At 40.5% G+C, this 21,757-nt stretch overlaps 1 protein-coding gene across 2 annotated transcripts in view; it reads left to right on the plus strand.

Moving 5' to 3' along the window:
* Window positions 1-16,801: 16,801 nt before the first annotated feature.
* YWHAE (tyrosine 3-monooxygenase/tryptophan 5-monooxygenase activation protein epsilon) overlaps window positions 16,802-21,757 on the plus strand; it is a 35,394-nt gene continuing 30,438 nt past the window's right edge. Inside the window, exon 1 of one of the 2 annotated variants that reach the window (XM_043478523.1) lies at window positions 16,802-16,984. In XM_043478523.1, coding sequence (XP_043334458.1) covers window positions 16,921-16,984 — 64 coding nt within the window. In that variant the 5' untranslated portion in view covers window positions 16,802-16,920. The remainder of the gene's footprint in view (window positions 16,985-21,757) is intronic. The other variant, XM_043478512.1, reaches the window with a different exon arrangement.

The raw sequence follows: 21,757 nt of genomic DNA on the forward strand, positions 1-21,757 counted from the left end.
ATTTTGTTCTTCCCATCCTTTCTCGAAGCACATGTATATTTAGATGCATATGCACAATATGTGGGTATATATACCTAAAAAGTTGACTTTATGTGCCATAGTCTTACGTTTCTGTGGATAGTGAGGTTTTAAGATGATAAGGACAAGCGTGGCCAGTCATTCATAGAGTTTCCTGCCTTGGGCCCAAATGAACAATCTTAACTACTGCTATATACATGGCAGTGTATCAACCCAGAGGTAAATAAAGGCAGCCACTGCAAGGGAGCCATGTTTGCTGTACACACACGTAACAGCAAGCTGATTTAAATATGTTTCCACTTTTTTATCAATTAGAAATAAAATCTAGTCGTAGGTGGAGTTGAATTTCTTTACATAGCCTGGAGCGCTCATAACAGTCTTGTATTTTGTGACCCTGATCTTCAGATTAAAGTCTATTCCTCTTACAGATGTGAAGAGAGAAGTGGCCCTGTCCACAGATGAAAATGTGAAAATAGTCTTCCAAAGTTTTGCAGGAGGAAGCTAAGAATTTGGAACTCGACTGCTACATATGTGAAGAAAAAGAAATGGGGAGATAAGGTAGGGGGGCCAAGAAGAGCTACTGTTAAGAATCGAGGTTCAAAAAGAGCAAGACTTAAGGATTCTTTTGGGATACAGGTTGAAAACGAGCTTAACTTGCCTCCACTCAATTCTGGCTCAAATGCTGCTTTGTCAAGAGATGTCTTCCCTGATCTCTTTAAGTCCCTTCTCAGCACTCCTCTCAGATTGTTACTCTTTCTCTGATTTTATTCCACCTCCTCCCTTAGACTATAAATCAGTTCCATCAGGACAGGAGCCACGTCTAATTTGTTCATCTCCAGAGCCCAGCACAGAGCCTGACTCACAGCAGAAAATATATATTTGTTGATCGAACAATCGTTTCCTTGGCAGTATTTGAGTCTGGGGAGTAGGGACCCGACTGGTTACCTCTCAGCTGCTCTCTCCAGCACCCCTGGTCTTGGGTATGGTCCAAGGCTGTAGGTTCATTTTTAATTTTGGTTAAAGTAAAACCCGATTCTATAGGTCATTCTGTTTCTGAAGTGTGAAATGCTTGACAAAGCCCAGTCTTGAGAGCTCTGGTGCTTTTATGTTTTGTTTTGCTTTTCCCCCCCATAGAAGGAGAGGCGAATGGATCACTTAGAGGGAAGCTATATTCATATAATGAAGATCATTCACTGGTTGTATTGTAATTTCTAGTTTTGATGATATTTTAAAAAAGAATGAATTAACAAAAATGTCAGAATTATCTTGTTCTAAAATACCAGTAATAGAAGTAGCTTAATAGCCTAAACAACATTCAGAGTAGTTATACCTTATCCTGTTGTCATTTAGGTCTTTGAATAACAGACCCCAGAGGTGGCAACTCAAGAAAGCGCCTAAGGGAGGCAGGGCTCTCTTGAATTCTCTCTGCGCATTGTGGTAAACGGCATTGGCCCCTCTCTAATGTCAGAATAGGTAGAAAGACAAAAGTGTCCCAAGTCTGAGGCCCAAATCCATTTGTGAGCCTTGTGATAGAACAAGAAAAATGGAGAAAGCCAGGTACCATCCCCCAAAAAGAATGCAAGCAGAGGAAACAGTTATGTAAATTCTTTGGCCACATCTTTTCTCTTACTGGAATCAAGTTCTTCTACTTTCACTTTTTCTTTTCAGTAAGAAGTTGCCCCAATTTCTTATTTCCCTTGTTAAATAAACATGCGTGCAGGGTTAGGTTTATGCCTGAACCATCTAGTTGTTTCTTGTTCCTTAGCAAGCTCTGCCCTTTGATCAGTGGCAGACCTTTTTGTTTTCACAGCAACCAACATTTACATAAGGAAGAACCAGGGGATAACGTGAGTTGTTTTGGATGGTTTGTGGTAAATTTCATCGAAATGCAAAGATAAAACACACAACCTGGTGGGCTAGCAGCGAGAATTTGGACCAACTGGGTTGACTTTTTCTTCTTTCTAGTGAGATCTGTTTGATAGGTACCACTTTTAGCTATCAAAATACCTGATGTCTAGGGAAAAAGAAATGCATGTAATGATCTTTAACTGTCCCTGATCAGCATTTTCAGTAGCAGTTAGGATATGGTTTATGTGTGGGTACCTGTTCTTCTCAAGCAGAGATTATTGATCCAGAATCTTGATCACTAGGGAGTCCAAAGATAGACTGATATAAGGGGTGTGGCAGATTGCTCACTCAAAGCCATAGTCTTTTCTTCCTGTGCACACTGTTTCCCAGGCTCCCTTGCGTTACACATGACCATGTGATTGAGTCCAGCCAATGACTATGCACAGAAGCGCCTGCACTACTTTGAGGCCTGGCCTCTAGGTTCCTCCTCTAGGAGCTGCTCCATGCTCTTCCTTTCCTGAGATGACACCCAGGGTAGAGCCTTCATCCACATGAGCTCAAAGTGACTACACTGAGAGGGGCACCTTGGCTTGATGACCAGCTTGAAAAAGTGAAAGTGTTAGTCACTTACTTGTGTCCGACTCTTTGTGACCCCATGAACTGCCACCTGTCAGGCTCCGTGAAATTCAGGCAGGAATACTGGAGTGGGTTGCTATTTCCTTCTCCAGGGGACCTTCCCGACCCAGGAATCGAACCTGGGTCTCCCATGTTGCAGGTGGATTTTTTTATCATCTGAGTCACCTGGGGAGCCTGGTGACACGCTTAGCTAGCAGAAAATAAACTTTTGTTCAACCATATGTTTTAAGGTTAAATTAGTTAGCCTACTCCAACTAATACAAGGGAGGTGAATTGAATAGGTGAGATGTTGACCATCTGGCAGAGTATTAGGGCCACGTGATGCCAAAGCTTTGTAGAAATAAGAAGATGCTTCAGATACCCGACTAGGAATTTTTTAGTATAAGTATGACCTATGTAATACCTGAAATTGAAATTTAACTGGGCATCCTGTGTTTTTATTTGCTAAACCTGGCAACTCTACCCCTGATCTCCCCTTTAGAGAAACATTACTGCAGGGCTACTGCTCTTTCTTCCAGGGAAATTGAATTCTGAAGCAAAAACAATTCATACCAGAACAGCTGGAGCCAACCAACTCCTTCCAGAGCTCCCCTTCTTGTCATCTTTCTGTTCCAAGTGTAAGGCTTCTTGGTGACCTCTCATTTTATTACTATAATCCTCAGGCTGTACTGAGTCTTCTCTGACCACGCATCCCCCATTTTTGGACTCTCATCTTTGAAGATCTACCAACGTGTTAGGCTCCCTACTGCCTTTACTGTCCCAATCAAATTTCTTCTCGTTTATTTTTGGTCATCTGGTTCTCAGTGTTTCATTTTGCCAAGATGTGCTGTCATCTGGGATTACCATTTTCATCACTTCGGCTTCTCACTTTTTTGACAACCTCAAATCCATTATCTTGCACTGTGACATCGCTGGAATCTTAAAACATCTCAACTCTCTGATCACTGCCTTCTAGCCTTTCTGTTCTCTCACTGTCTTCCCAAAGCCCTGGTTCTTCCATTTCAAGGCACTTTCTAGTCCCTAAGCTCCTCAACTATTAGCCACCTGCTTTTTTTTTTCCCAATGATGAACAAATAGAATGTTGTCAGGTCTTAGATATATCCAACTGCCTAGTGGACACCTTTTGGATATATTGAAGGAACCTCAAACTCTTCAATATATTCCAAACTGAATTCATTGTCCCTTCCCCCATCAGCCCCTCATCCATATCCCCTGTCTCAATGGCACCATTTGGCTAAGCCAAAAACCCAGAGACCATCTTTTATTCTTCCTTGGGAGAGTTCATCCCATCTGTAGTCATTTACTAAGTCCTAACTCCTGAGCATCTAAAATCAGTCCGCTTACCTCCTTCCCCACTGCTGCTGCCTTAGTTCAGACTGCCAATGTTTCTCATCTGGATGACCTTGAAAGTCGCCAGAATGCCTTTAATTTTGGCCCCTCCAAGCCCTTTGTTATGTTTGTTGCAGCCTTAGTGCGCTTTCTGTAATTTATCCTAGACTATATTCTCCCTCAGCAGATATCTCAGTTCCCTCTGCAGAGGACACAGAGCTCTGTATGCTCTAGTCCCTGCTCCTGTCTCCAGCCTCCCCCTCCTCACTTTCCCGTCTCTACTCTGGGCTCTAGCCGTGCTGCGTTTGTGTCCTTTATTTACCTGACCGATCCACTTGCTCAGCCCTCCAGGCTTTTGTACAGTCTTTATCTGTCTCACCTTCAGTTACACTAATTACACTCTAATTTGGCTTATCTGTTCCATGTCTTGGCAGTATACGCCTACAGTTGTCACACTGAACTGAAATTGTCTGCATGTATCTGTCACAAGACCAAGATATCTCATTGTATTTCCAACACCCAGCCCTGCTTGACACACAGCAAGATATCCAGAGTGTGTATTTTGAACAAAAGAATGAGCCACAGGATGGGTGGGCTAGATATCATTAAAAGTCAAGTGGGAGCGGCGGGTAGTAATAATCCTAGGGATTTAAGGTCACAGTGTCAGTTAGCTTTTGCTGCACGATAAACCACATCGGTACGTAGTGACTTAAAACAATCATTTATCTTACAATTCTGCAGCTTAGCAGTTTGCGTTTGGTTCTGCTGGACAGTTCTGGTCTGGGCTAATCTCACTGACATATCTGAGGTCAGCTTCTAATTGGCTGGGGGCTGGCTGGTCTTGAATGGCCCTCAGCCAGCAGAGTTTAATCTCTGCTTCCTGTGATCTTGTATCCTCCAGCAGGGTAGCCTGGACTGGTTCTAATGGCTATTGACAGGGTTCCAAGAGAACAGATGGAATCACACAAGGCCTCTTAAGGCTTACCCTTAGAACCGACACAATGTCTATAGCACTGCCTTCTCTTGATCAGAGCAAGTCCCAAGGCCAGCTCAGATTCAAGGAGTGAAAAAATAGACTCTTCCTCTTGACGGGAGAAACTAAAGTTCATACTGCCAAGGGGCGTGGATATAGGAAAAGTGACCAAATCCGGCCATTTTTGGAATATGCACAGCTATCCCAAAGAAACTATTTGATTAAAATATGTGAAGAAGCACACATTACTAGGAAGCATCATCACCGGGTGAGTCAATACCCAAATGTCCATAGTTTTTCTTCATTTTATTTCATAATTTGAGCACTGCATGTGTAATGATCATTTTTAGTACTGCTAAAGTAGGTGTTTGGAACTGGGCTGTGGGGACTGTTGGGGAAGAAAGACACTTGGAAAAATGTCACTGAGAATGAAGAGTGACAGGAAGCTTCATATGGAAAGGGACTGTGTCCACTTTATTAACTTTTATCTGTAGCACGTCACCTGATTAGGACATGGAAGGCACTCAGCAGATATATGTTGAATGAATAAGAGTAAACCTCTGTTTACTGTTGTAAAGGAGAGCTGAATGTCTTATCTTAACCAGCAGTGCTGCTGCGTGTAGATGTGCAGGTGATTCCCTTCCCAAGGACATGCCAGGCAAGGAGTAAAGTTGAAATCCAACCTGTACTGTGGTAGCTAAGAAACAGTCCCAGTCCCTGACTTGGTTTTGTCTGCCTGCTGGGGGCACCATTTTAAATTCAAAGGCACATTTTGCTTGCTAAGCAGTGAGCCCCTAGGGCTGCATCTATGTGGAAAGGGCACTTATTTTATGTCTCACAAAAGTTCCCTCTGGGCTAACAGGGCCCTGGATACTCAACCTAAGGTAGCAGAGAAATGGTTACTGGGGAACGTGAGATGGCATAAAATGCACAAAGCAAGAAAATGAAGAAAGCACAGACATTGTTAAAACTGTTCTTACAAGTGGATCAAAATGAATGAGGGATTGAGAGAACCAGGAGCAAGGAAAAAACAAAGACTTAGGTTCACATGCCTGAATTGAGTTCAGAAACCAACAGAGTTAACAGAGAGACCAGAACACTGAAGCACACAAAATATGATTTGTTTCTATAAAAGGCAAATCTATAGAGACAGAAAATAGATTAATGATTGCCTGGGGCTGAGAGTAGAAATGGAGACGGACTCAAAATGGGTTCAAAGTTTCATTTTAATGTGATGGAAATATTCTAAAATGAGATTGTGGCAGTGGTTGTACAACTGTAAATAGATAAAAGTTACTGAATAGTATCCTTGAAGTGGGTGGATTCTATGGTATGTAAATTATATCTCAGTAAAGTCATTTTAAAAACATTGTCTCTTCAGTGTGAGCATCACTAAAAGCAAACAGGACATTGTCTCTGATGTGCTACAACAGGAAGCTCACAACAAGCACCACCACTGAGGTATTCAAACCCCCCAAAATTGAACCTGACTCTCATCCAGCTATTAGTTTACAGGAAATAGGAAAAATAGAGGAACAAGTTAAATACCACCACAAAGAGCTGAAGAAACAAATCCAGCATGTGGGACACTCTATAAAACAAATGGTCCAGAGACTTCCCTGGTGGTCAAGTGGATACACAGTCAGCTCCCGGTCTTGTTTTTGCTGACTGTATAGAGCTGTTCCATCTTCAGCTGCAAAGATTATAATCAATCTGATTTCAGTATTGACCATCTGGTGATGTCCATGTGTAGAGTCTTCTCTTGTATTGTTGGAAGAGGGTGCTTACTATGATGAGTGCGTTCTCTTCGCAAAACTCTCTTAGCCTTTGCCCTCCTTCATTCTGTACTCCCAAGGCCAAATTTGCCTGTTACTCCACGTCAAGTCAAGTCAAGTAAGTCCACTTGACTTCCTACTTTTGTATTCCAGTCCCCTATAATGAAAAGGACATCGTTTTTTGGTGTTATTTCTAGAAGGTCTTGTAGATTTTCATAGAACCATTCAACTTCAGCTTCTTCAGCGTTACTGGTCAGGGCATAGACTTGGATTACTCTGATAATGAATGGTTTGCTTGGAAACGAATAGGGATCATTCTGTCATTTTTGAGACTGCACCCAAGTATTGCATTTTGGACTCTCTTGTCGACTATTACGGCTACTCCATTTCTTCTAAGGGATTCTTGCCCACGGTAGTAGATATAATGGTCATCTGAGTTAAATTCACCTATTCCAGTTCATTTTAGTTCACTGATTCCTAGAATGTCAGTGTTCACTTTTGCCATCTCCTGTTTGTCCAATTCTAATTTTTTTTTCCATTTATTTTATTGGTTGGAGGCTAATTACTTTACAATATTGTAGTGGTTTTTGCCATACATTGACATGAATCAGCCATGGATTTACATGAATCAGTGTCCACTTCTAATTTACCTTGATTCATGTACCTAACATTCCAGGTTCCTATGCAATATTGCTCTTTATAGCATCGAACTTTACTTCCATTACCCGTCACATCCACACCTGGGTATTGTTTTTGCTTTTGCTCTGTCTCTTCATTTTTTCTGGAGTTATTTCTCCACTGATCTTCAGTAGCATATTGGGCACCTACCGACCAGGGGAGGTCATCTTTCAGTGTCCTATCTTTTTACCTTTTCATACTGTTCATGGGGTTCTCAAGGCAAGAATACTGAAGTGGTTTGCCATTCCCTTCTCTAGCAGACCATGTTTTGTCATGTTTACATCCTAATCCCTGGAACTTGTTACCCTGTATGACAAAAGGGATTCTGCAGTTGTGATTAAATTAAAGTCCTTGACCTGGGAAATTACCCTGGATTATCTTGGGCCCAGTGGAATCGTAAGGGACTTGAGAGGAATCAGAAAAAGGAGATTTAACAATGGAATCAGAGGTTGCAATGAAGCACTCCACAAAGATGGAGGAAGCGGCAGTCAGTCAAGGAATGCAGGTTAACTATAGAAGTTGGAAATGGCAAAAGCCATTTTTGAGCCTCTAAGAGGAACACAGTCCTGCTGTTGATTTTAGGACTTCTTATCCACCAGAACCATAAAAGAGTAAATCTGTGTTGTAAACGACAAAGCTTGTGATAATTTGCCATAGTCACAGATATATTTGTGAATATAGCCTTTTGGTTCAATTGAATTATTTTTAGCACAAATTCCCAGGAGTAGGACTACTGGATGATGGCTGTTATCACCATAATTATAGTGCTTTCTAAAAGACATTTACCAACTGTCAACACTGCTAACAGAATAACCTAGAAAGTGTGGCTCACCATTGAATTTTAAAGATAATTTAGTATGCTGCTAAGTATATCGCCAATAGCATTGTGAAGGTACTGAATACTACTGAACTGTATACTTAAAAATGGTTAAGATGTTAACTTTGTTACCTGTATTTTACCACAATTGAATTTTTCACTTAAAATAATTTAAAAATGTTAAAAAGTATATCTCAATCACTTTCTTTATTACTAGTAAAAATGAATCTTTCCATTTTATTTTTACCCCTTGAATTTTCTCATATATGAATTATCAGGTTATATCCTGTGCATATTTTATTTATTGGATTTACTGTTTGTTCGAATAGTCAATTTTTACTTTCAGTGCTGAAAAAGCATTCTTCCTCAGATCTGACAGACATTTGACTGTGTTTTATACTAGCATTTTGATAAGCTGGTCTTTAAACTTACTTTATTAAATTAAAAAAATAATCGGTGAATGGCATAAAGTGTAGACCTAACTTCTAACATACACTTAACCTCAAGCCACTTTTACAATAATCCTTTCTTATTCCTGTGTTATGGATTCTTGAGAGGTTTGGAAGTGATGGGTTTTACAGGTGATCAGGAGAATAGCAGGACCTTGATCTGAATCAGCCACAGAAGTAGAAGGATGCAGATGCAATGGATGGCTCATGTTCCCATGCCTCTCTGGGCCCTGGACTGGAGGACTGAGGAGAGATGGCAGTAGTGAGGGAAGATGCCAGGGGAACCACCATACTTTCCTATTTTGGCATGTGCTCCTATTCAGTAAGATCATGGGTATTTTCCTGAGGACCAAATGGACAAAGCAGTAAGTTGCTGGGCTGAAGAAACTTGCTTGTAACCCCTGGAGAACCTGCCAAAGAACTCTTGCAGGTGTCCCCATGAAATCCAGGCACTGGCTGCCTATCATATATATAACCAAGGAGAAGTTATTCCAGCATTGCAACCAAGGTTCCATATTAGGAAATCTATTAAAACAATTAGCTATATGTACTAATTAATGAAGAAACCATAGTTCATGAAAATGGAGCCTGATGGGACTTGCCTGGCAGTCTTGTGGTTAAGAGTGTGCTTCCATTGGAGGGGGTATGGGTTCAATATATACGTATATAAATGGAGCCTGAAAAAGCATCCAGGGAAAATCAACCCTGATTTTAAGTAAACTCTTGCCAGATTAGAAGTAGAAGGATCTGGACTTCCCTCGTGGTCCAGTCGTTAAAAATCTGCCTGCCAAAGGAAAAAGAATCCACCTGCAAATACAGGGGACATGGGTTCAGTCCCCAGTTCGAGAAGATTCCATATGCTGTAAGGCAACTAAGCCCATGCACCACAACTACCAAGCCTGAGGGCCACAGCTTCTGAGGCCCGTGTGCCCTGGAGCCTGTCCTCTGCAGCAAGAGAAGCCACTGCAATGAGGAGCCCATGCATTGCAACTAGAGTGTAGTCCTGGCTTACTGCAGATGTGGAAAGCCTGCAGACAGCAACAAAGACCCAAGGCAGCTACAACAAATCAAAGAAGTAGAAGGATTTCTTTAACTTGATTTTCAAAAACCTATTTATCAGATCACCCTTAATGGTGAAATACTAGAGATAGTCCCATTAAAATCAGGAATTCAACAATAATGCCCATTAAATGATAATATTGATATCATTTATGATACCAATAGCCTCCTAAATACTTGGAAATAAGTTTAGAAATTTGTAAGATCTCTATAAATCTCTATTAATCTATATAAATAAATTAAAATCATTTAAAAGAGGGAATTCCTTGGAGGTCCAGTGGTTAGGACTCTGAGCTTCCACTGCAGGGTTTGATCCCTGGTCAGAGAACTAAGATCCTATAAGACAGAGCATGATGAAGAAAAAAAAAAAAAGATCATAGAGACTTGAAAAAAAGTGGGAGAAACATTCTTGAGTGGGAAAACTCATTGTTGAAAAGATTTCTAATTCTCCCGCAATTAATCTATAAACTCAGGGCAACCTCAATCAAAATCAAAGTGAGTCCTGGGAGAACTTTTTAAGTTAATTCTTCAGTTCATCTAGTACAAAATGGGTGAAATTTTCTAGAGAAAATTTATCGTACCAGATATGAAAACGTGCTCTTAAGCTGTTGCAATGAGTAATAGCATTGAAATAAGAGATCAACAGCTCTAAATACATTCTAGAATCAGATATAAGAAAATTTGGCATATAGTAAAGACGGTGTTTTCAAATCAATTTTAATATTTATTTAAATATTTTTGGCTCTGCTGGGTCTTCATTGCTCTGCAGGCTTTTCTCTAGTTGTGGAGAGTGGGGGCTACTCTCTAGTTGTAGTAGGCTTCTCATTGTGGTGGTTTCTCTTGTGGCAAAGCATGGGCTCTGTGGTGCTCAGGCTTCAGTAGTTGCAGCATGTGGGACCTTCCCAGACCAGGGATCGAACCAGTGACCCCTGCATTGCAAGGCGGATTCTTAACCACTGGACCACCAGGGAAGCCCCTCAATTTTAGAAATAATGAACAAAACATAATAGCATTAGGCTTATTGATTTTTTTAAGGTCTACCTTTCCAACACACACAATTTTAAATATATTAAAGATGTAAATGTTAAAAAGCAAAATTAGAACAGGAAGAAAGAACAGGTGCATATTTTAATTCTGTTGAATGTCTAGAAGACTATTAAAGCATGATACAAAACTGAGAAGCCCAAAAGGAAAAAGACGGAAGGATGTGACAACAAAATATTTGAAATTTGAAACTTCTTCAGTTTAAAAGTCAGCATAAAGGACAAAGGGCAATGAGAAAATATTTGCATCATATATAACAAAGGGGGTAGCATCTATAAAATAAAGAATTCCTGTACACAATAAGAAAAAGACAACTCAGTAGAAAAATGAACAAGGTTAGTAATAGACAATTTATAGAAAAACACAAATAAATATCCTCCACCTCATTAAAACCCCAAAAAGGCAAGTTAATGAGACATAATTCTCATCTTACCTACCAAATTATCAAAAATTTAAAGTATGATAAATCCTGTGTTGGAGAGGATGTGAGAACCTGGCAGTCTCAAATACTATTGGGTTATGTGTAGATTCATTTAACATTTTTGAAAAGCAATTTCACAACAACTGTAAAAATTATAAAAAGTGTGCATACACAGGAGACTTCTGGGCCTTAAGCAATATTCTGCTTCTGGAATGGGATGCAGTTTATGTGAGTTACTTTAATTTGATGAAATATCATTCAGTTGTACACTTAAAATTTGTACACTTAAAAAAAAATTTGTACCCTTATATATGTGTAAAGATAGAAGGGATCTGTGTATTATTTGTAGAAACAAAATATTTTAAAGAGCTTTAATGTTGATGAATATAGGATTGGTTAAATGATGTAACACTGATTTAAGAGAATATCATAAAGCTATTAAAAAGAATAAGGTATCTTTATAGATACTATTGGAAAGATGGTTGTAATATATTAAGGGGAAAAAGCAGTCTGCTTAACAATACTTTAGCAGTAAATTACTTTTATTTCTTTTAGTTCACCTTTTTTAGCCTGTAAAAGTAATACATAATTCAAGAAGTTTTGAAAATAAAAAAGCTAAAAATAAATCATCTGTAATCCCTAAACAAAATTTATTTCAGCATTCTTTTAATGTATTTTTCTAATCTTTGTTCCAAGTATGACTGTATTTTTACCAATGCAATAATACTAAATATGTGATTGTATTTCTTGTTTTTTGTACTTAACCATATATTGTGAGAATTTTTCACCAGATTTAAACTGTAAAGTTGATTCTATTTATTACATCAAAATGTAAAGGTACTGTATATGTATGTATGTGTGTATACATGGTAAAAATTAAATTCAAAAAAATATAAAAATAACTTATCTTTACAAATAAAAACACCATGACCTTTAAAAAGAAAATAAGTCCTAAACTGCAAGCTCCTGGAGGCAATGACTAATCATATTTTTTAACATCTCATTTCCTTCTTGTAGTGGTTAGTACACTACCACGGATCTTGTTTCTATTAAAGAAGATTTTTCAATAAAGTTGGGAGACTTCTATTTAGGGGTGTGATCGATTGACCCAGTGATGTTGGTGAGTATCCATCAACACAGCAGCATGAGAAGTGCAGTACCATACTTTGGGAGCCACCCTCAGTAGAGAACCATGAATTTTTTTTGTTAATCCCAGGTGCTATATCAAAAATGTTTCTCTTCATATTTTTGTTGCCCTGTCAACAATTTCTGTCCCTTTTAGTTCTGTTGGTTGAGAGAACAGGCAGTATGATCAGAGAACCAATCTAAGGTTTAGATTTCTGCCTTTTCAGCAGTTTTTGAAGCATCACCTTCATATAGACTTTAGTCAGTCGTGGGAAACTGTTCAGGGGAGAAGACTCAGTGGTTAGAAAGATGTTACTCCTAATCTCTGGGTGTTCTGTGGTCAGTTTGGCAGCACGGATGGCTTTGTAAGGTGGGGTGAGTTTTGTGAACCCGGAACCTATTCAGTCAGTTATTTGGCCACCCCTATTGGGGTCATCACCCCAATTAAATGATCACCTTGTACCTTTTCACAGTTATTCTCCAGAGAACCCTACACTTAGAGCTTCCGCTTTATTGTCTTTGTACTTCAACCAAATGCAGTCTGGCTTCCAACACTCTTTTGAAACTGTTCTTGAATGAAGGTCAGTAATGACCTAATTGCTATATCCAGTGGCTTTTTCTCAGTGCTAATCTTGATGTCTTTGCAAAATTTAATTTGACCACCCCTTATTTTTGAACTCTTTTCACTTGTATTTTATGACACTAACTTCTGGTTCTCACTCAAGGTCGAACCATAGAAACATCAATAAATATAGCTAACATTCATTGAGTATCTTTTTTTTTTTCTTCCAATCTCCCACTTAGTTCATTCTTGTGTGAGGAAAATGCTATTCCCATTTTATAGGGGAGAAAACCGAGGTGTAAAGAAGTTGAGTAATCGATTCCCACTGCACAGGTGGTAAGGAGCCGTGGAACCCGAGGAAGAGCCCATCACTGTAGCTGCTGTGACGTGTCTGGGAGCAATTTCTTTTTGTATAGTCCCCAAGTTGTATCCAACTCTTCTGCAACCCCATGAACTGCGATCCCATGGGCTCTTCTGCCCATGGGATTTCCCAGGCAAGAGTACTGAAGTGGGTTGACATTTCTTTCTCTAGGTAATCTTCCTGACCCAGGGATCAAACTTGCTTTTCCTAAATTGGTAGGTGAGTTCTCTCAACACTGAGCCACCAGAGAAGCCCATGGAGAGATTTCTAGAGGTCAGGAAATTCAGCTGTTTCACTTCACTTCTGCAAAAAATGCCATTGGGATTTTAATAGCAATTGCACTGACTCTGTAGATCACTTTGTACAGTAATGTTATCTTCTGATCCAGGAACACAGAGTGTCTTCCATTCATTTAGGTCACTTTCATGCACATATGCTGCACCCTGTGGTATGTGGGATCTTAGTTACCTGACCAGGAATTGAGCCCATGCCCTCTGCATTGGGAGCAGGCAGTCTTAACCACTGGACCACCAGGGAAGTTGCAACAAATATATTTTTAACTGAAGTATAATTGATGTGCAATATTTCAGCTGTACAGCAAAGCTAAATCAGTTATATATATATATATATATATAACTTTTATTTAATATATATTCAGATTCTTTTCCATTATAGGTTATTATGAGATATTAAATATAGTTCTCAGTCTTATACTGTAGGTCCTTGTTTATTTTGCATATAGTAGTGTGTAGCTATAAATTCCAAATTGAAATTCCTATTTATCCCCCATGTTTAACATATTTATTGAACACCAGAGGTGCGTGCCTAGATCTGATCCCTAGCTCCTACCTGCTAATTGAGATATTTACTTCTCAATCCCTCAGGTTTCCTAAGGATGGGATGGCTCAGGGAGACCTGCTGCATCACAAAGATGTACTCAGATGTACAAAGATGTCTCCTACCTACCATCCGCAGGTAGGCTGCGGTCCTTGGGGTCGCTAAGAGTCGGACACGACTGAGCGACTTCACTTTCACTTTTCACTTTCACACATTGGAGAAGGAAATGGCAACCCACTCCAGTGTTCTTGCCTGGAGAATCCCAGGGACAAGGGAGCCTGGTGGGCTGCCGTCTGTGGGGTCGCTCAGAGTCGGACACGACTGAAGTGACTTAGCAACAGCAGCAGCATTCTATTCATACTAAGTCAAACAAGTGGAATCAAAATGTCCTAAATTTTTTAGCTAGGCAAAAATTCATAAATTTTTTAAAACATGTATTTTTTCCATAATATTTATATATGTATATACACAAAAGCTTTTCTGCTTTACTTGATTAAGGCTTGACATAAAAAAAAATTGGAAAACATAAACTAGTAACTGGACTATATGATTAACTTTTATCTAGTTTCACTTTTCTATTTCATGTGCAGTACTCCCATTTCATTTCTAGATCCTTCTTTTAGACATTTACAGCTATAAATTTCCATCTTTGCCCAATTTTTGCTGCATGTCATACTTTTTGGTATATTTTCATTTTTATTCATTTCAAGGTATTTTCTAATTTTCCTTGTGATTTTTTTTTTGGCCCATCAGTTATTTAACAGAATGTTATCGATTTTCTGCACATCTTCGAAATTTTCCTAGTTTTCCTTCTCTTATTGATTTCTAGTTTCAATATGAGACTTTGTGTGGTTTCAGTCTTTTAAACGTTAAGACTTGTTTAGTAGCCTAACATACGGTCTCCAGTTAACTTCGCAGATTGACATAAAGCTCAGAGGTGGAAATAACTTTCTGATGGTCACATATTTATTTAGTTATAGAATTAGGGCTAGAGACCAGGTCTTTTGACCCTTAATCATTCATTGTTGACATTTTATAAGACAAAAGTGAAGGGGCTTAAGGAGCTGAACTTTGCTGGCTTCTGATTTCTCCTGTCACTTAAAAGTAAGCATTCTTCAAGGTTTTGTTTGTCCTGTTCCTCCTCCACACATTCTCTAGCTGTTTCCATCATAGCCTTCCTTCAGCTTGAAATGCCAGTCCCCTTTTCCAGTTCCATGCCTGTTATTTCTAGTTGAGTGATCTTTGAAAACCGTAGAACCAACATGTGATAGAAGGAACTCGTCTTCCTCTGCATTCCATCAGTAAATTTTCCTAGCATTCCTATTTTTTTTTTTTTTTTGGTTGAGCTGGGTCTTCATTGCTGTTCGAAGGCTTTCTCTAGTTGGGGCGAGTAGGGGGCTACTCTTTGTTTTGGTATACCATCTTCACATTGTGGTGCCTTCTCTTGTTGCATATCATGAGCTCTAAAGCTCAGTAGTTGCAGTTCATGAGCTTAGTTGCTCCGTAACATGTGGAATCTTCCTAGACCAGGGATTGAACCTTTGTCCCCTGCATTAGTAGGAAGATTCTTATCCACTGTACCACCAGAGAAGTCTAAGTCTCTTATTTTTTTGTTAATGGTACTGCCACTTATTATCCCAATGACTCAGGGTGGGAAGGTAGAAGGTTAATTTTAATATTTTTCCCTTCCCAATATCTTCACATCTGATTAGCTACAAACTCCTATGGTTTCCCTCTGAAGTACTATTTCTATTTGTCCTTTCCTTCCTATTTTCACTGCTATCATCTATTACCTTTCAGTGGCATTAATGTAATAGCCTGATAATTTATCCTGTTTGTTAGTCATTGCTATACAATATTTAATAACCTTCTTAAAGAATAATTATGATGGTGTCATCCTCCATGCAAAATCATCAAAAAATAGCTTCCTTGTGCCCACTGGAGTGCAAACATCTCAGCTTGCCATCCAAGGTTCTTCATAATTTAGTTCCAACCTTTTCATTCCACAAGAAAAAAAAAATTTTTTTTAACATATTTGGCTGCAACGGGTCTTAATTGTTGTATGTGGGATCTAGTTCCCTGACCAGGGATGGAACACGGGGTCCCTGCACAGGAAGTGTGGCGTCTTAGCCACTGGACCACCAGGGAAGTCTCTTTATTCTACATTTATTGCAGACTTTACCACACATTTTACATTCTAATTACCTGAGCTTTAGTCTTGCAACATACCGCATACTGTACTCAGTACAAGGTGCTAGGAATCCACTGGGGTACAGACCAATGGATTCTTTTCCATTCCTGCCTCCTGGACCTCATTCTCATCTCGGCCCTACTCTTCTGCACCTTGGACTCCAGACCAGACTTTTCTGAGAACTTTTCTGTTCCTACTCCATGGCGGGCCTAAGGGGAAAAAAGAAGGCCAAGGGAGAGGAACAGAAAAAGACTGCAAAGGGCGAAGGTGAAGTGTGAAAACTGGACCCCTCCTTCCCCAATCAGCTACAGTAGGGCCCTGAATGAGGCCCAGGACTGAGCTTGGCTGAGCAAACAGGAGAGGAGTCAGTTTCAGAGAGGATGGCTTGTCATTACAAAAACCTTCACAGCCTCTGGTTTCTCTGCCCGCAGTCCAGGCTCTGCCGCTCACTGTCTTCTGGAGCGGTCCAGGCCGGCCTCACCTGGCCTCGCTCGCTCCCTCGGGGCGCTCTCCCTCCCCGCAGAAGCAGTTCCCGCCTCAAGCGGCCGCTGAGCTCCCGGAGGAGGGACGTCTAGCTGGTTCCAACCTCCTCGGACGCGGAGCACCCGGACCCGCCCCCCGCGCCAGTTGCCAGGGAGCGGTTGCCATAGAGCTGAGCAGTTGTCCGCGTGCGCAGGCGGAAGTCCCGGATTGAGGCGCCGCCATTTTTCCTGCCCGGACGCGGAGCGAGAGGCTGAGAGTCGGAGACGCTATCCGCTTCCATCCGTCGCGCAGACCCTGCCGGAGCCGCTGCCGCTATGGATGATCGGGAGGATCTGGTGTACCAGGCGAAGCTGGCCGAGCAGGCTGAGCGATACGACGGTGAGTTGGGGGGGCAACGGGGGGCTGGAATTCTCGGACCCTCTGCCGCCGCCCACAGAGGCCGGGAGCGGGAGACAAAATGGCGGCATCGTCGCCGAGCCCGGCCCGGGGACGTGGATTCGGGAAGCAGGAAATAGCCCGTGGGCTCCCAGAGCGGTAGGAGGCTCCAGGCCCAGCAATTTGACTCCTCGGGCGTCCTCATCTGCAGACACAAGAGAGCTAGGAGGCCAAGGCCATGGGGTGGAGGAGTTGGTTGTAAAATGGCGGCTGGGGGGAGGGCGAGTCCTGGGGCGGGGGAGGGGGAGGGGATGGCGGGTGCTTTCTCTGGGCGAGCAATCCCCAGGGGAGCTTCTGGGCCGGTTTTGGGACGTGGTGAACAATTGGGTGGCGTGATGAAGGAAGAAATACCCGCCACAGGGGGGAGAGTGGCGACCGGTAGCTGGAGCGCGGGCGCCTTTCAGGGAAATATGGCGGGTGGGGGCGGTGGCTTTTCCCCGGAGGCCCAATGTGGGGCGGCGGCTGTGGAGTCTCACAAAGGAGAACCCTTCCGAGCGGAGGGCTTCTCCGGGCTTGTGGTGGGGAGCAGCCTTAGATGGGGGTGGGGGAAGGAGGGAGAGAGTGGGAATCACTGCAGTTCATCCTTGGGCGGAGGCCAGCTGAGATGCTACGATCGGATTTCCTCCCCTTAGGCCGGCACACCTTGTAGTGGCGTTTTTTAGGTTTCCTGTTCAATCTCGCCTTTTTCTAGGGAGCTCTAGAAAAACGTCTCTCACGCTCCCTCTCCTCAGACTTACCCCGCAGAGCTCGAAGTTTCTGTTACCATTTTCTGGGCTCCATAAACTGGAGAACATGGAACAGGAAACAAGGAGCTTATGACTCTCTGAGTGCCTTTCCCGTGCCTGTGCCTCAGTCTACCGGTATTTAAAAATGATGACTCTCCTGTTTATACGCAGCATTATGACAAATGGAATGACCTGTTGAAAAATAAAGTTTTTTCAAATAACGTTTAGTGACTTTTGGTTGACTCCCCTGGCTTAGAATGGGTGTTCTTCCTTCATTGGGGATCTTTGCCAATCCCAAGGCACTCAGCAGAGACTTGGGTTTTTCTAAGGGATCTCGGCAGATCCTGTTTTCTTCCCTCCATTTTTAATAAACGGTTTTATGTACAGATTTGAACAATTTTTCCTCTTCGTTGCTCCTTTGTTTTTAAAGGTGCCATAGTCATTTTTCAGAACTTTATTGAAATGGCCCTTGTGTCTGTTCGGTCAGTCCCAAACTGCTGCTTTTTAAAATTGCCCCTCCCCACTTGGGTCCCCCTCCCCCCATTTTGGACCTTGGTACTTGAATTGACTCCACATCCGTTAAACTAGCATTATCAAAACAAAAAATCATATACATGGTCTTCATGTTTTTAATGCTGTTGTGGGATGAGATATGGTTGGGTTCAGGTGTCATTGATCTTGAATCAAACCACTTCAAAATGCTGTGTGGGGACTTTCCTTGAATGCCTTTGGTCACGTGAATAGCCTCAGGGCTAGCCCATGTGTGTCGTCATTCATTAGGATTCGGGAATTTGAAAATTAGGAGAAAAGACCTCGAACTCAAAATTTAGTGAAGATTTCTAAATTTCGTTTCATAAATCCTTAAATTGCTCTTTATATTGAACAAGATTCTTGTTAACGAGGCGGAGAGGAATATGATGGGGAAGTACAGCTCAAGGTCAGATTTGTCTTTATTTCAGTATTTAAAAGTCAAAACAACCGTAGGTGTACTTGTAATGAAAGTTTTTTTCTTCTCCTCTTGCCCCAAGTAAGTCCCCCTCTTAATCTATCACTGCCCTTGGGAAAAAACTCGAAATTATATTGGAATGTTTTCTCCTTTGTAGGGATTTAGTCTTTGAGTAAAACTGCTGTGATCACCACAAAGGAAAGTTGTTGTTTTTTTTTTTAAGAACTTGTTTTAAAAACTGATTGGAAGCTCGTGATTGTAGCTTCCAAGTGACAGTTCAGTGTGAAGTCATATTTTGGAATTGAGCGTTGTGTAATTGGTTGTTCAACACAGGACTGTATAGCCACATCCTTAACATTGATAAAATGTTAGAGGTGTCCTTCAGGATCAAAAGGTGGTGGTGGGGGGCGGCTGGGATATAAGATCTACCAGGTGGAGCATAACTCCTTTGATTGTTGGGCACAAAATTGGAAGGGATTCATTGGAAAGGAAGAAGAGGAAGACAGTCATTAGGAATCAGTGTGTACCTGCGTGCATTCCTTAATTGGGTGCAATAATTCAGTTTTGTTTGTGGTAACAAAAAATGATTCCGTGGTTTTAGTTATCAAACAATTTATCAAGTATGGGGAAGATGAAAAATACATTTGACGATTTGATTTGGAGTAGTTGGGTATGAATATTGGCTTTTCTTCTTGTTTCTGCAGTACTTTGTTTTTATTTTGCACATTATGTTGAACCTAATACTTACCCTTTTTGGTGGCATCATTTAATTCTGTACTGGAGAATTGGAATCGATTGATAGAGACTTTTTAATGGTACTGGACGACGAACTAAGCTGCCTTCAGGAAAAGGACAGTTTGGGATTGCAGACAGAAAAAGTACAGAAGTTTGGGGCTAGGACGGTCGACTTTCAAGATTAAATCTAGCCTTCTGTTATGTAACAACAGTAGTGTCAGGGATAGTTTTTATATCATTCATAGCCATATTAAGCGGATCATCTTTTAGCATTCCTGAAGTCTTAAACTTCGCATCATGTATATGAACCATATGAGGGATAATGGTGGGGAAATGAGTACTTTTTACGTTTTTTTGAGACTAGAGGGGTCCGCATAAACTACACTTGGGTTGTAGGGTAGTTGTTGGTTTTGTCCTTTCCTCACTTCTCTTCTCCGTGTGATGATTAGCTCCACGTGAGGTCGGGGTAAAATTTTGATGCGTTACGTTTGATTCAATCTGTGACTGCAACACCAGGAATGCATCTTTTCTGAGTGCTTGAGAGCGCCCCCTTTTAAGACACCAGAGCCCCATCTCTGACTTATTCTGAGGGGTGGGGTGCATTTTTTGAATCAACTGCTTAATGTCCAGCTTGTTAAGGAAAAAGGGTGGGTAAATTAACTTAGTAATGAGTTTAAAAGCACAGGCTAAGTATCAATCCTTTGACTATGCCAGTAATTTTTGTTGTTGCTGTTTCAGCTAACTTTATTGAATGTTTTTTCCTCCTACCTAATCATAAACAGAGTTGGATAATGCAGTTAGAAAATTCCTCCTACCTTTGGTTTTATTTAAAGTAGTTGCTCTTTTGTGATACTTTAGTTCATATACACTATAGTTTTGTATATGCATAGTACAGTATTGTGCATATTGGGCATTATTTCTGTCTGTTTTGTTGGTTTACAAAACAATGGAATAGAATGAAATCATGAATCTTTGCAGTTTGAGATGGTAATAGGGTAAATTCTTACTGTGGACATTTCTAGGCACTCTTCACCTTTGTATGAAAAGGTTTCAGTTTGAATTCTAGTATGGGGAGGAACACAAATAATTAAACTGAGCAAATTTTGGATTTAGTGTAAGCAAACCTACTGAAAGCCCATACAAACAGTCTTTTCATGGTTGTTTAATAGGTTGGTCAAGGAAGTATGAAATATTTTAAAAATTTCTTGACTTTAACCTGGTAAAGCAAGTGAAATTTTATCATGGTAAATTAATGTATCTAATTTTACAAATGAGTTTCAAGTACTTTAAGAAGTTGATCTGAAAGCATCTTTTTTTTCCTTTGAAGGTCTGTAAGGCTTATTTTGCAGAAGTTTTCAGCCTTATATTCAGTAAAGTATGTGTATTTAAACAGTAATGACAGGCATAGGATAAAGGTTAAAATTTTAAACTTTATAAAATTCTGCGTTTATATAGAACTTCACATTTCGCAGGCTACGGTCACAAAATTTTTTATTTCATGTGATACTGAATGTAGGTAATGTTATTTCTATTTTATGGTTCACAAAAGAGAATTTTGAGATTTAGTGATTTAAAAAAATTTTTTTTTCCTATATCACATGACTAGTTGGCAAGTATATAGCAAAGCCAGAATTTGTCTGTCTGACCTTTAGACCAGCCAGTACTCTTATTTCTCCTGAGCCACTCACAAAAGACCTATGTGAAACTAAATCAGATGGTGCCTTGTCGGGGAAGGGAGTATTCTTTTTTTTTTTAAGCAGTTACTTCACATAATATGTCTTGGTATTTGTGACGACTAATATCCATTGTAACCTTTTGTTTTCTTTCAAAAACAAGGCACCGTGAATGAAGCTAGAGTGAGGGATTGTAGGTAATTTAAGTGTTGGTATTAACATTTTTTTGGTTTATCACAATGTCTGTACTGGGATATAGCTTAGTGCCATGCATTTCTATAAAGTACTTTTAAAAGGTGTCTGCCCCTCACCCTAGTCTTAATGGATGCAACCCTTAAATTAATGACAGAGTCAGAAATTTTGGGGCAGGGAGGTTGGCAAATGAGTCACAAATGTTACAAATAGTAGCTTAGCTAGCTGTCAAACAGAATCTGTTAAGGGGTAGTGGGAAACAAAATTATATATTTACTGTTTTTGAAATGATCAGTTAACAGTTTGATACAGTTACATACTGATATATCGAAGTTGACAACTTGGTTTGTTCAGATAACTTTTACTGTTTGAGTTTATGAAATATTCATGCAGGTCACACTCCTAGGAACAGTTTCAGAAGTTCATTTAAGTTTACCAAATTGTG

Source organism: Cervus canadensis, chromosome 1, assembly GCF_019320065.1.
Source record: "Cervus canadensis isolate Bull #8, Minnesota chromosome 1, ASM1932006v1, whole genome shotgun sequence".
Lineage (NCBI taxonomy): Eukaryota > Metazoa > Chordata > Mammalia > Artiodactyla > Cervidae > Cervus > Cervus canadensis.